General features: G+C 37.6%; 1 protein-coding gene across 1 annotated transcript; it reads right to left on the reverse strand.

Moving 5' to 3' along the window:
- Positions 1-2,624: 2,624 nt before the first annotated feature.
- Positions 2,625-10,263, reverse strand: LOC121375744. Its single transcript, XM_041503358.1, has 3 exons — positions 10,177-10,263; positions 5,581-5,784; positions 2,625-3,440 (listed from the first exon to the last, which is right to left on the reverse strand). The coding sequence occupies exons 2-3, from the start codon at positions 5,757-5,759 to the stop codon at positions 3,230-3,232; spliced, it is 390 nt and encodes a 129-aa protein (XP_041359292.1). The 5' UTR covers positions 5,760-5,784; positions 10,177-10,263; the 3' UTR covers positions 2,625-3,229.
- Between the last annotated feature and the right edge of the window lie 6,122 nt (positions 10,264-16,385).

Raw genomic sequence — 16,385 nt, forward strand, 5'->3', positions numbered from 1 at the left:
AACTGAAAGTAAATATTTTAAAACATTTTGTTGTTTAATATGACATATTGCATTTGTACAAAACTATATGCAATATATATGCTTTTTGAGGTGTACATTATATTAGGTTGCACTGTAGAAACAACACTTTCAGTGAGGTTGTCAGTTTATGTCAGAATACACCAGATCCTGGTTGTCATAAAGACACATAGCTGGACACTTTTTGAAAAATGTATGTTATCAGTATAGGTAGTACTATACCAAATAACTTCCGGCTGGGTCAAAGTTCGAGGTGCACCGAACTTTTGATAGAGAAGTGAACACCACAAGTCCTGTGATTGGTTATAAATGTGAGTGTGTTGGTTGTAAAAAATAATAGTTTCATCTGGGTAAAATAAATGTGCAATTTTATTTCATCTAGTACCAATGTGTCAAGTAGCCTTGTGCTTGAAACATGTATGGGGTACCTGTAAAAAAAAGTACTCAAATTTTGTGCGAAACTAGGGTAGTCATAGACGCTACCCGTTATCTCAGAAACGAGCAGCTTGACCCCCATTTTTTTCTGATTCACTTTAAGTGTAAGGGGTGGTAGTATTTATATCCGTGGCGTTTATGTCGGTTGATACGTTGCAGGTAGGAGTTTTAGCCGCATATGTTACTATTGTCGTCTATGGGATTTGATTTGGTAGTATACACCCTACAAACCCTATAAAGAAAGTTACTAACCTATAAAGAAATGTATCAAACTAATTGATGCTTTGGTCAAAATTAGAGATTTTACAATGGGTAGGTACTGGCTTCATATTCAAATACCAGTTCCATCCAAGAGAGAGTGCACAGCTTAGATGGAAGGAGTAAGATAACTACACAAATGTCTCGCTCATTAACTATTAACCACTAACTTCTGGGTTCGACAAACTACCCTAATAGCTCAGATGTGTGTGTTGATTATAAGCATGAAAATAAATTAAAATTAATAGATAGAAATTATAGTACCATGTTAAACTAGCTGTCAACATCAATATCAAAGTGAGGTAATCTGGTAACAGTTCTTGCAATTCAAGAGTTTATTTCCAAGATGTGATATACGCCAATTTTCAGTTTTAGAGTTAGCATTGCAGGCATATTAATGTTACTACAACTCAGCAATATGGCAATAGAGTGAGGTGTCAAACCAATATATGCCCATTGAACAGAATCTTAAAACTGTCTTTCATCTGATATATGCTATTTTATGTTGCAGTGAAATCATGTTTTCTCAAAAAGATGTAAATGGATATATCACATTTTGAAAATGCACTTATCAATTGAATTATGAAAGGTTAATGTGGTAGCAGTGGGTTTCCTCTCCGACAGGCAGCCCTGTTGTGTGTCCAGGATGGTGTGCATGTATGTTAGTTTGATGTCAGTGTATAGATGATAGATGAACACAGTGAATTCAATTGTTTGTCATATCTCAAAAAAACACTAATAAATGAATGAATGTTTAACGACACCCCAGCATGAAAAATACATCGGCTATTGGGTGTCAAACTATGGTAACGGCAAAACGTAGTGATGGTCAACATCAATATAAATATTCAACCAAAGAAACACTAGTGCTTTCAGCATTAAATATGAGAAATTCAGATTAACAGGTTTGTGCATTTAGAGTAATAAATTTGTTTAAAAACATTAAAATTAATGTAGAAAAATCAGGGATCATAGTGCTCATATCGTTCAGCTGTTGTTATAAAGATTGGAATGAGGTGACCTTCCAGAAACTGGATGTTTGTGCATCAGTTGGTGGTGTTGATATTTGTTTTATGTGTGTGAATATTCAGTCCATAAATATTTACACAGGTTCATTGTTTTGTTTTTTTAAATGTGTTGTGTTGTTAAAATTTTAAGTGAAGACAAGCATGGCTGAAGTACAATATCTGATGAATAGTCCAGTCCTGCTTAGGCAAACATGATGAATCAGTCAAACTTACTTTGCTTATCACAAATTACAATTGATCAATCAAAACAAATTTTATCACAAATTAGAATTAATAGAAGGAAAGAAATGTTTTATTTAATGATGCACTCAACACTTTTTATTTATGGTTATATGACCGATTAAAATATGTATGCCAACAAAATTAATAAATGGTTTTAAATACCAATGTAGTATTTTAATGGTGAAATGTACTTTGTGCTCAGTTTGTTCTTTTTCAACTTAACTAACTGCAAAGACATTTCCTGTTCACTTCATCTGAAGGTAAAACTCTTCGACAACCAGAAGTGGTGTGGATTTTGAATATCATGTCATTTGGTGGAAGTATGTCTTGACTTCATGAGCTCTGTTGTATATACTCTAGTGGGCTCAAATGACAGGTGGGGGAAATGCATTGTTTTATATGCCTGTCTTTGATGAGTGTTGATTATGGTATGGCGTTGTCCGTCCATCCATCCATCGGAAAACATTTTGTTTCAGCACAATTTTCTTATCTGTTCATATAAAATAATCGAACCTTGCATGCAAGTACAATTTAGGATGGTATGGATGTGCGTACCATTACTAGGTAACCAAGATCTACTTGTGACAAGCGTGTCATGTACCTCGCCTATACACTTTGTTGGAACGTGGATTCAGATATAAATAAAAATAGGAAGGCACTATATATCTTTTTGTCCAAGTAAAAGCATACATGCATTACCTGGTTTTATTCGAAAAAACTGTTGATTTGATGTTACATGAAACAAAAATGTACATACCACTTTAATTATCACAGAATATAATTGGCTCAAAACAAACACTAAACATCAACATCAATCTTTAAATTATACAATTAAAATGTATTGTATTTAATCACAGGTTAAATATTTATAAATATACTGACATCCAAAAGAAACTAGAAACATAACATTTTAATAATTTGATAAATATTGTTGCTAATCGAAAATAACCAATTTAGAAACCACCTTACAAAAACTTTGCATGTATCACAAAGTGCATTGTGATGTTTAGATGTTAAACTTCAAGCTATTTTCATATCCCACCATATCATTTCTATAATACAATTTCAAGCCTTGTAAAGTGTATATATAATCTTTCTATGTAATGTACATAGTGAAAAAATTAAATAAAATGATAACGGAAAATGACTGGCAACCTATTATGGTAAGTTACATTTGATTACAAAAATGATGATTAATTTTCTGCTAGTGATAGCCAATGACACATACATTATTAATGCTGCATTTGTAAAGCTATTTACATTAATGCTCAAATGAGAACATAAATATAGTTGAAGTTGACTATGCAGAACAGCATGACGAATATCATACAGAACTTGTGCATGCTGTGTATGAGGAAGTATAAGAAGGTGTTGCTGTTGCTGACGAAGTGTGGGGCCTCCAGACAGAAGTACACGAGGGTCAAGATGACTGCCACTTTCACAACGTCCAGCCAGGTGGATACCCTCACAAAGGTAGAGCTGTCAAAGCAAGAACATGCATACTATTATGATTTACTGTACTAGGTACAAGATATAATACTAGAATGCATTACTGAGATTCAAACTCGCAGAAAAATTCAAGCTACAGACCCGATGGTCCTTCCCACAGGGAACGCCTTTTGCATACTATGGAATTTACTACAAGTTATTTATTTCTGAGCCGATTGTTTTCTAAATTGTACACAAAAATTAATTTTTTGTTATTTCCTGACACTTTTACTTTTCTCCTTATGTCAAACCAAACTGGAATTATTTACCAAACATATTTTTGGTAGAAGGATGGGATGGACTAGTTATGAAGCAGTATGCCTAAGTTTGCAGCCATTGTAATATGTTTCTGACTTAACAGAGCCTTAAATTACATATGACATACATTTCCTTGTTTAGAATGCCAGTGTCTGTATTTCCTGTGTATTTGCTAATATTTGTAGCAGGCATTTTTTTATTACAGGCTTAATCTATATCTTTTTGTACATGCAAAATTATTGGAAGATAAAACATTCAGTTTGGGCTATTACAAACATCAGGATGACAACAAACCCTGATATTATAAACAAGAAAACATCTTTAATATGTAATTTTAGTCATAAGTGAACAAGAGAAAATCCTCAAATTCGGACAAAAATGATAGAGATATTCGGGCAAAACATGGTAACACGAGACCTTTTCACCATGATTCTACCCGCAAAAGTATATAGCCGATGTATTTTTTCGTGCTGGGGTGTCGTTAAACATTCATTCATTCATTCATGCAATATATAGCTGTTTGGTATTAATACGAACATGAATAAATGTTATTTTGGGGCATTTTTCGTTTCATTCGGGCCAAAATCAGCCTCCCCCACCCCCCACCCCTACAAAATGGTAGCTCATACCTATTTTTTGGCAAATACAATGTTTTTTTTAGGGGTTTCATCCTGGTATTTGGTGTAATTAAAAATTAATATTTTGCAAAATTAAAAAGTAGAAATTGGAAACTAGTGTCAAAAGCTTTAAAGTGACAGACCCTAGTTTTTAAACCCTTCAACATATTTTTTACTATTAAAGCCGTTTTTAATAATTTAAATTAGAAGTACTTACATTTTATTATTTAGAATATTAATTTGTGTACACCTGAAGTGGTTTTGGGTAATCCAGGTATTTGCAATACCCATGGATGCATTTTTCAAAATTCTAAATATGTTCCTCTGAGAGTAATAGTTATCAAGACAAGCTCTAGTTATTTTTAGACGGTATTTCCCAGTTTAAACATCAAAGAGTTGTAGATTTAACTAAACTTAGTGTCCATTTTCACGGGCTGAAAGTAGGGTCTGTGCCTTTAATTATTGTAACAATATTATTAACAATATTTCTCCATAGACTACGTAATGGCAGAGTTCTGACCAAAAAGAATTGTCCCTGTCTGATCCACTGACACGTAAAACATTTGAATAGGGAGTTTGAGAATACAGCATTTTATAAAAGGCCAATTTTATTGAGGCCAGGCTCCGTATTCATAAACATACTTAAGTGAATGTATGATACTTATCTATGTACTTTAAGTATGTATTTAGGTATCATACATTGACTTAAGTACGTTTATGAATACGGAGCCTGGGGTCCAGTAAAATAAAACATACGTCACGTAGGCCTACATTATTCTAAAGCACACTACATGTATATACAGGCAGACTTCATCGGAAGCACCCAACCGGCTACATTACCAGCACATATGCAGGGGAAGGGTGTTGGCGGTCGCAACCCTTCCCTGCTAAAGCAAAAAATTCCTTTTTAAAAAATATATTTTCAGGGGGAGTATGACTCTACCCACCCACCCCCGCCATAAAGTTCGCTCGCCACATTCTAGATCCCCCCCCCCCCCCCCTGCACACGAGACCAATTAAATTTCCCCCACGTGAAAACCAATAAATTCCATCCACTAAACATTGGATTTTTGTTTTGGGGACACTTTAATATTTGTTCATTATTATAGACGGGTTTTGTTTGTAGTTTGTTGTTTTTTTGTTTTGTTTGGGGTTTTTTTTTTTTTTGTTGTTGTTGGGGTTTGTTTGTGGGTTTGTTTTTTTTGGGTTTTTTTGGGGGGGGATGCCAAAACGATCTATTCATTATTTGCGCTCACTCGATCAATATCTGCAGCAGCAGCACGAGCCCGATGTCACAGACGATGGTCGTTGGAAACAAACGCTGTGCAATTCTCCGCGCCCAGGACGGTCCCGCACTGTACCACAACATGTTCATCAGCTCAACCGCCACGACTGCTATCACCATGGCGCTGTTTAAACTCACTCGGATATCCATGGCTATCTTTTGGCGTTTCACAGATCTGCAATGAAAAAAAGAAGGTAAAACACGACTACTTGGTGTCTAACATATATTTCCAGCCAGTGAACCACGACTGATATATCAAAGGTCGTGGTATGTGCTATTTAGCATAAGCGTATGAGACAGGGGCGGGGGAATCCCCCCCCCCCTTTTTACTGCTGGAGCCAATCCTCAAATTCGGGCAAAAACTGATTTGGACTGAAACCTTTTCACCACGTTTTTCCATCATTCTACCCATAATATTAGTTGTAGTCCATGTGAAATGCAGTAGTGCTAATGTGAATGAATGTAGTTATCCGATTCGGGCATTTTCGTTTAATTCGGGGGGAAATCAGCCCCCCCCCCCCCCACACCTTCAAAATAGGGAGCCCGCCTATGTACTATTCAGTCTGTGCATATAAAAGATCCCTTGCTACTAATGGAACACTATAGTTTCCTCTGTAAGACTATGTCAAAATTACCAAATGTTTGACATCCAATAGCCGATGATTAATATATCAATGTGTTGTAGTGGTGTCGTTAAACATAACAAAATAATACATACCACAGCTATTGAAATATCAAATATCAGGCATGGGTTACTTGTTTGGACAACCGACAAGTCCACAGAGAGCGATCGATCCTACAACTCGCCACATTTCAGGCGATTGCTCTGTCACTGAACAACATTCCACCCAGTGCAAAGTTAAAGTTTGTTATGTTTAAAGACACCACTAAAACATTGATTATTTAATCATCGGCTATTGGATGTCAAACATTTGGTAATTCTGACACTTCAGAAGAAACCCGCTACATATTCTAAATGCAGCAAGAGATCTTTTATATGAACTTTCCTAAGCGAGCCCTAAACCGACTGAGCTAAATCCACCCCCACCCCCCACCCCCCATCCCTAGTGCAAAGATGCATTATAATATCAAAGGATAGATAAGACAATATATACATGTATATGATTTGCATATATTACTGTATTGTGGTGGTATTTGCTGCTGTATGCATGGTGTTTGCGTGTTGCCCATGTTTATCAGAGGCGGATCTAGGGGGGCAGGGGCTCGCCCTCTCTAAATTTTGCGATAGTTATAATTTTATTATATATTGATTTTAAATTTTTTACGACCCCCCCCCTTCAAAACTCCCTTAAAGTTCCCTTGGCATTCCACCTCATGTTACTGCCCCCCCCCCTCCCATAAATGGGATCCGCCACTGTTTATAGTCATGTTTATAGACCTACTATGGTTACTACATACGACAGAACCACACACAAATAACACCAACTAGAGGAATGACACAAAGGCAGGTCCAAGTAGGGACCAGGGGACCTACTTTCCACCCAATACATTCATGTATCCATTTCTAAAAATAATTTTCATTTCGCGAATTAATGCCAACGTTTTAATGAAGATGCCATTTTAGGTCCCCTCCCTAAAATATTTCCTAAGTCCGCCTTTTAAACATACCCGCATGCAACTTTATTTCTTTCTTTTTGTCGGAAAGAATATATCTCATTGGTAAAAACTTTGCCCTCGGTACGATTGGTCGCGGGATTTTGAACGCCCTCGGTAAATCCATTGAGTAAAGTTTCCGTCCCAACCAACGTCCTATGACTTATATATCAAATGTTGAAGAACGAGTTCTTCTTGTCTGTGGGAAAGCTTATGTGACAGCATTGACGTTTTTTCCGCTCGCTCTAGATCACGAGTTATTTAACCACATCTTATACCAAATAGTCACCGTTCAAAGTAGAGTGGTGTACCGTGTAGTTAAATAATTATTCATTAGGCTCCGTATTCATAAACGTACATAAGTCAATGTATGATATTTATCGACATATTTAAAGTAGGCCTATGTATGTAAGTATCATACTTTGACTTAAGTACGTTTATAAATACGGAGCCTGTTTTTTTCTGTGTGTAGCATCGCAAGGCGAATATATTAGACCTGATGATTATATTGACATACGTCCCATGGTGACGATATGCCTGGACAGTATTTACTTTCTGACAGCCAGATTTGAATGTTAAAAGCGTTAGAGGTAATAAATAAGATTAAATAGTGACCCTATACCAATACGTATTTTGTCTTCGTTTTGACATGAGTGGTCAACCACGCGGGGTGGAAGGGTGTAATTATTCTGGCCATCCAGTTTCAGAATTAGGGTGGGACTTAATTATGAGTGGCATCCAGAAACGTGTAGATCGAAAGTACTGTATAACCGACGAAATCTGCGACAAAGGGGTTACAGGAAGGGCCAGTTATATACATGTATATATTAATTCACCTTTCAACTATGAGGGAGGGGGTATAATTTTAAGAGTTGGCGGCAGTGTCACGAGAGAGAGAGAGAGAGAGAGAGAGAGAGAGAGAGAGAGAGAGAGAGAGAGAGAGAGAGAGAGAGATATACAGACAGACAGACAGACAGACAGAGACAAAAAGAGAGACAGAGAGAGAGAGGTGGGTAAACAGTTACCATTTATTATAAAATTTATGTCCCGAGTGAAATAATGTTCACTTGAGCTGGTTACGGATACTCCCGAGGTGCCATTCGGTAAGTTCCGGTTCGCCGGGACTCCCCCTGTATAACGCACAACTGTCCGTTAGGGTATGCCACCTTGGGATGACACTCCCCCTGGGAACCGACACGTTTCTTCAACTAATTAATTATCACAAATACTTTCCATTTATCTATTGCTTTCACTTTCCTATCTTTTCCGTTTTTATCTCGTACCCACTCTATGGGTCTAGCTGAACTTCCAACTTCAAACCAGTTTTTATATGCCTATGTCCACTGGGGTTCAGGCATGTCCTCCCCCCCCCCCCCCCCCGGTCTTATCCCTGGCAAGGCCAGCGATTCGATCAGGGGGAGATTAGCTGAACTGATTTGTTATCTTCAATCTTCAAACCAGTTTTTGCATGCCTATATCCACTGGGGTTCAGGCATGGATAACTTGGGGGTGGGCGGGATGGGGGGGGGGGGGACGCCGTGGTAGGGTGCTGTTTGGGTGCGCTAGGGCGTAGGCGGTTTGGGCCGATAGATTGCCTGGTAGGAGGCCTCCCTCCCCCGGAACCTCCACGCCATGGAAATCCGGATTAGCCGAACTGGGCTACCCGCCTGTTTGAGCGCGGACTGGATTAGGCGCGACGCTCCCCCCTTGCGAATCCTTATTCCTCCAGGGCTTAAGATTATAAATAATTAAATGTATTTTTATAAATAAATATTATATATATATATATTTTTTTTTATTATATTAGTTTTTATTTAGACCAGCCCGACTGAAAAATATATTGCACCTTCTAAATATTAATTATAATTTTATAACCTGAGTTAGCTATTTTGAATTGGTGCTTCTAAAAAAAAAAAACCCACTAATTTAAATTAAAATTAGTTTAAAGTTTTAAGCCCCTTATTTATTTTAGGTTTTTTAAGTGGTCATACCACTCTTCTAAAATTACTCCCTTTTACTTACCCCTCCCCCTCCCCCCTCCTGCCCCGGAGTTGGTCACTGGCGAAGTCAGAGGCCAAATCCGAGGTGGGCGTGCCTGAACCTCTGTGGATATGGGCACGTAAATAGAGTTCCCATCCCATCCCATCACTTGACAAATTAAAATTATTTCATGAAGGATATAAATTTGTTAATAACTGGCACCGAGTTTGTAATTCTATTTATTACATTATTTATATATATATATATATATATATATATATATATATATATATATATATATATATAATATATATAATTATTTGCTATATTCATACATGAATGTGTATGTACAGAAAAGATGTAAACCACATTGCATACTGTTCTATATATTTTATATAGAAGGGATTTTTTTTTTTTTTTAATTAAATGGCTATAACATAGTATGTATGCATATAGCCGCGGGCTCTCATTTTCGTTAGGGGGCTGGCTGGCTTTTACCAGAATTAAACGAAAATGACCGAATCTGAATAACAACATTTATTCATATTAGCATTACTACCAAACATCTATATAGGATTGCAAACGAATCACTACGCATTTTTACATGGATTAATTTTGAGGGTAGAATAATGGAAATATCTGGTAAAATGGTCTCAGGTTAGCACATTTTGCCCGAATATCTATATCATTTTAAAATGAATTTGAGTTTTGGCCCAAATTTCCCTGCCACCTTTTCGTACGCTTATCCATGTATGAAAAAAGTATAAACAAAATATTGTGAAAATATATCAAATTTACCAACATACAACAGTGTTACATAGGCTACTCTTCTGAGTATTGCTTAAAAAACGAACTCAGAAATTCTATTTATTCTGTTAAAAAAAAAAAGGTATGATGAATTGTATTAAAATGTTATTATTATTTATAAATTTAAAAATAAAACCCAGAGAAGTAAATGCAAACGTTTACTTACGTAATATCATTGTGTTGGTTTGCCAAATTGTGATGACGTCATATATAGTACCGACACAGTGCATAATGAAATGTTATGATTTTTATTTCTAAATACACATATGTATGGTGATTATGGTTAAGAGTGTCCATTGGGGTAATAACTAAATAAATATATGTATGGCCATAATGTGTTGTTGTTGTTGTTTTGTTTGTTTTTTTACAGCGCTTTGAATTTTTGTCAGAATTCAATGCAAACTGTGGTTCGTTTAAGACAACATACATCATACTAGTATTAGTAGTACGGTAGTATGCTTCCTCTTGGTACCACAGTACTCTGAACAATGATTGGAGGACAGCTGTAGGCGTAGCTATCGCCTACGAAACAAATTATAATTCTATAAATTTAAATGTAATAATTTTGGTATAAAATGCATCCGATAATAAAGAATATATATATATGTGTATGATTAAAATCACTCACACTGGCAAAAGCTAAAGCTCGTCCTTTCCTTTCCTCTAGAACACCAGCTTAGCGTTGTACATAACTTTTGGTGATTTTAATAGGAAGTACAGTTAAACTATACAACGCCAAGTGCTCGCAGGTCAAGATCATGTTTGTTTCGCTGCTTTTGTTTGACAAGATAGGTAGGCAGGCTGCTTCGTTGTGATGTGAATGCTATTGCTACACAATACATTGTATATTAAATGTAAACAGTCGGTGAATAGCCTCATAAGCGGATCACTTAGGTCGGTAACAATATTAAACTCATCCAAATTCCCCAATGGAGGATGGAATGTCCTCTCTCTCTCTCTCTCGCTCTCTCTCTCTCTGTCTGTGTGTGCTGGGGGGGGGGGGGGGTGAGATGCTAATAGGCCTATTCGTGGTCAAACCCATATAGGCGTCTGGACATACCATGCAGCAACTGGGAGAGGAGAGGGTATTAATTTGCATCTTCCGACGCCTATGATCATGTCGACTCCACTTCAGCATACAAATTTGGGTGGTGGCAGTGTCCCCCATCCAACCTCCCACCCACTTCTGCGCCTATGAAACTTTCAAACACAGTTATGTAAATGTAGTGATGCGGTAAATAAAAATATAATATATATACTACTCAAAAGAATTTAAGGGTCAAAACTTTATAACCAAATAAGTTTCAGAGTGTATCAGATTGATGATGTAAACTACACCAAAAATTTAATTTATTGTTCTATATTTACAAAAAAACACAAATAAACGTCACTGTATACAAGAAAGTCACATGACATGCTGTCAAAGTTGAAGGTTGTCAAACATGGATTTTACACATTAGAACATTCGTTTAATAGTGTCTGAATCCACCCCTGGCGCGAATACACTCGACACATCGTTGCCTCATGCTGTTGATCAGACGTCTGAAGAAACTCTTGGGGAATGGCCTGCCACTCTGCCATAAGAAGTTGACCCAGATCATGAAGGTTGGCCGGAGGGGCATGGTTATCCCGAACTCTCCTGCCTAATTCGTCCCAGGCGTGCTCTATTGGGGCCAAGTCAGGCGAATATGCTGGCCAATCCATCCTGGCGATACCTTGTTGTCTGAGAAAGTCCGTTACCACCCTGGCACGGTGGGGTCTGGCATTATCATCCTGCAGAACTGCCCCGCCGCCAATCTGCTGAAGACCTGGGAGAACCAACGGCCGGATAATCTCATTCAGATAGCGGATTCCATTCAGATTGCCATCCACCACATAGAGGGGGGTCCTGTGGTGGATAGAGATGCCGCCCCACACCATGACGCTGCCATCACCGAACCGGTGACGTTGTCTAACGTTAACGTCAGCGAAGCGCTCCCCAGGACGTCTGTAGACACGAACCCGACCGTCGTTGAACTGGAGACTAAACCTGGACTCATCAGTGAATATCACTCGACCCCACTGAACACGTTGCCACCGCAGATGAAGTATGCACCAGTGACGTCTGGCCGTTCTGTGACGTGGTAGGAGTGGTGGTCGAACAGCCTGGCGACGGCAGCGTAGATTATTGGCTCTCAGACGATTGCGTATGGTTTGATCAGACACTCGAGTTCCAGTCGCAGTCCGCAGATTGTCACGTAATCGGCGTGCAGTGGTTGTGCGTTGACGTAGAGCCATATTGGTGATGTAGCGGTCCTCTCTATTTGTAGTGCTTCGGGGTCTTACCAAATGTGGACGATTTCGAACAGAATTCGTTGCTTGGTACCGTTGCCACAGTCGGCCAACGACACTCTGACTGACACCAAGTCTCAGAGCAACATTTCTTTGCGTATTGCCATCCTGAAGCCAAGCAATAGCCCTTCCTCGATCTTCAATAGTCAGTTGACGTCGTACCATTGTCGAATTTGGAGTGTGCATCGTACGCGAACGCAAGCTCCAATTATACGGAAATTCAGCGTTGGGAACATGGAATACACATGCAAAGCGTGCAAATGAAGCGCTTTGTGAAAAAGCAAGTTATGGGCACTTAGCAGACCTTTCGCTTTCGCCCTAATTGACGTGCAAATGTAAGCATGTTTTCGCCATTAGAACTAGTCGACAGTGTCAATGACAGTGGATTTTAATTCATTTATGGGTTGCTTAGACCCACTTTCGTCAAAATGGAACAATACCTTGCGTGACATTATGGTCTAGCTAATATAATTGACATTCAGAAAATAATGTCGAAAATATCGTCTGACCCTTAAATTCTTTTGAGTAGTTATATACATTTTAAACATATATATATATATATATATAATTGTTTCATTTAAAACACACGAATATAAGTTTGACTACACCCCAGCACCAACTCTGGTGTTAAAGTTACAACAACAATAAAAACCATGACACACATCAATATAAAATTGGTTTAAAACTTTAAACAAAAACATATGCTGTAAATATACAGCGTATACATAGGCCTACTATGCACATAGAGCTGTCGTACTCCTACAAATAAACTATGATTAAACTATACCAAAAAAACCGAACAAACTATACCATAGATGTATACATCAGTATTAAATCTCTATTAATTCTAAATTTGGAGTCGTTCAAAAATTACGTAATGTAAAATGTAGCATTTTTATACCCCATGCCTCATGTAGGTCTATCTAACGCTGAGAACACTCCCATTTTAAAATATGTAACGCTTATCACCTCGCCCCTTTTCCCATTCCACATACACACTTTTCTCTGACTGTGACTTACTTTGACATTGATTTTGCTCCTTGTATTTTTGTTTGGACAAAATGGCAATTACCATCTGCATTTGAGTAAAAAAAAATTGTTATTATAATGTACGAGTGTATCCTAACCGGACGCGAGCGATGCAAGCGATTATTGTAATAAATCATTGATTTCAATCGCCGTGTCCTAACCGCACGCGTGTTGTTAGCAGGGGCGTAGGCTAGGGGGTTCGGACGAACCCCCCCCCCCCCCCCACACACACACACACACACACACACGCGTCGCTCGCGTCCGGTTAGGATACAGCTTAATATTGTTTTAAAATTTTACGTAACTTTTGACAGACACGTCTTTGCTCCGTTATTAGTCAAGTTCCATTTCCAGAAAATGTTCTTATTTATCGATGTGCGAGCACTTGTTAAATTGTAAAATATACTTTTTTAACCTATTTATACCTCCTACTAATCCCAGTGTTACGTAGACCTATTTTTTAAACAGAAACTGCTCTATGTTAATGGTTTTAATTTTGCATGTTGATGAACGTGCGCACATGGTTATAATTAGGTTTATTTTTGTAGTGCGCTAGATATACGAGTATTACTAGCATCTTAAAAAATGTATGCAATGTGTGCACGAAGCAGCGGACTAAATTGTCAAAGTTGTCGACGACGTGGGGAGCTTCGAGGCAGAAGAATATTAGTGCCAACAACGCACTCATAAACACGACTTCACCCAAACTCACTTCAGGTTTCATGCAGCTGAAAATAAATAAATAAATACAGGTAAATAATAATAATAATAATAATAATAATAATAATAATTAAATAAATAAATAAATACATGTAAATAATAATAATAATAATAATAATCATAATGAATAAATAAATTAATTTAAAACATACTATTAATGCTCGGACCATAATGAATCAGTGTTAGTATTTTAACTATGGGACGATTGCCACCCCTCATGATGATACATCCTTTTTCTCTGTAGAATGATACGCATTACCACTGTCTATAGGACGATTGCCCCTCCTCATGACAATACGTCCTATTTCTCTCTCTGTAGAATGATACACCTTACCACACTGTCTATAGGACGATTGCCACTCCTCATGATACGTAATATTTCTCTCTCTGTAGAATGATACGCATTACCACTGTCTATAGGACGATTGCCCCTCCTCATGACAATACGTCCTATTTCTCTCTCTGTAGAATGATACACCTTACCACACTGCCTATAGAACGATTGCCACTCCTCATGATACGTCATATTTCTCTCTCTGTGTAGAATGATACACCTTACCCCTGTCTATAGAACGATTACCACTCATCAAGGTGATACGTCCTATTTCTCTATTTGTAGAATGATACACCTTACCCCTGTCTATAGAACGATTACCACTCATCGGGGTGATACGTCCTATTTCTCTATTTGTAGAATGATACACCTTACCCCTGTTCTGTCTATAGAACGATTACCACTCATCAGGGTGATACGTCCTATTTCTCTATTTGTAGAATGATACACCTTACCCCTGTCTATAGGACAATTGCCACTCCTCATGATAATACGTCATATTTTTCTCGCTGTAGAATGATACACCTTACCCCTGTCTATAGAACGACTGCCATTCATCAGGGTGATACGTCCTATTTCTCTCTGCGTAGAATGATGCACCTTACCCCTGTCTATAGAACGATTGCACTCACCAGGTGATACATTCTACTTCTCTCTCTGTAGAATGATACACCTTACCCCTGTCTATAGGACGATTGCCACTCCTCGTGATAATACGTCATATTTTTCTCTCTGTAGAATGATACACCTTACCCCCGACTATAGGATAATTGCAGTCATCAAGGTCATACATCCTACTTCTCTCTTCGGAAAATGATACACCTAATAATAAGATTTACTACCACCCCCACCCCGCTCCACCATGCCTGTGAACTAATATCAGATATTCACAAAAGTAAAGCATGTCCTGTCACACCGGTAACATCCGTCAATAAAAAGTAATAACATAAATCGTTTACAATTATACACCTGCTGATAATAAGGATACCAACTATTTATGATTTTAAATTATCAAATGTGTTTAACTTAATCTAGTAGTGCTGTTAAGAACAGAAATAGGCCAACATCACACAGAGAAGTGGTGATAAAGAAACGATCTCCAACACTGCGTGCCCAGGAAAACTTCTGATTTAATATGTACCATAACACCTCCACTATTACCATGAGTATCACTATGACAAAGTTAATGTTCATCGTCAGATCCATTAGTGGCGATTTAGTTGGGATCTGTCAAAACAAAACATAATAATAAACTTTAATTAAAAAAATAATAATAATAATAAAATAAAATTAATAATAATAATAATAATAATAATAAATACAAGAAATCTTCCTGGCGACTTTTTAAAGTTTATGACACTCAAATTATGACAGCCCCAAATTTCTTTTGTTCATCATTTAACTTATTTTACTAATGCAAAACACAAACAAAACTGTAACTTGTCTTATTAGGTTACATACCACTATTAATTACTCCATGTAATTACAACATTATTTCTATGTCAGAATATATTAAGTAAAAACTTACACAAAAAAGTAAAGTTTGTTTTATTTAACAATGCCACTAGAGTACATTGATTTTTTTATCTTATCATCGGCTATTCGACGTCAAACATATGGTCATTCTGACACTGTTTTTTATAGGAAACCCGCTGTCGCCACATATGCTACTCTTTTACGACAGGCAGCAAGGGATCTTTTATTTGTGCTTCCCACAGGCAGGATAGCACAAACCATAGCCTTTGTTGAACCAGTTATGGATCACTGGTCGGTGCAAGTGGTTTACACCTACCCATTGAGTCTTGCGGAGCACTCACTCAGGGTTTGGAGTCGGTATCTGGATTAAAAAGTCCATGCCTCGACCAAACTTACAACAATACCAAGAATGAATGAATGAATGTTTGTTTAACGACAACCCAGCACAAAAATACATATCGGCTATTGGGTGTCACAATACCAAG

The sequence above is a fragment of the Gigantopelta aegis genome, chromosome 6, assembly GCF_016097555.1.
Source record: "Gigantopelta aegis isolate Gae_Host chromosome 6, Gae_host_genome, whole genome shotgun sequence".
Classification (NCBI taxonomy): domain Eukaryota; kingdom Metazoa; phylum Mollusca; class Gastropoda; order Neomphalida; family Peltospiridae; genus Gigantopelta; species Gigantopelta aegis.

What these genes read in the sequence shown, in the direction of transcription:
- LOC121375744 (XM_041503358.1), bottom strand. Translation starts at nt 5,759, where the DNA reads ATGGATATCCGAGTGAGTTTAAACAGCGCCATGGTGATAGCAGTCGTG. An exon ending in CTGCTGCAGATATTGATCGA is followed by an intron (nt 3,441 to 5,580) that starts GTGAGCGCAAAT and finishes TTGCTTTGACAG; the next exon opens with CTCTACCTTTGTGAGGGTAT.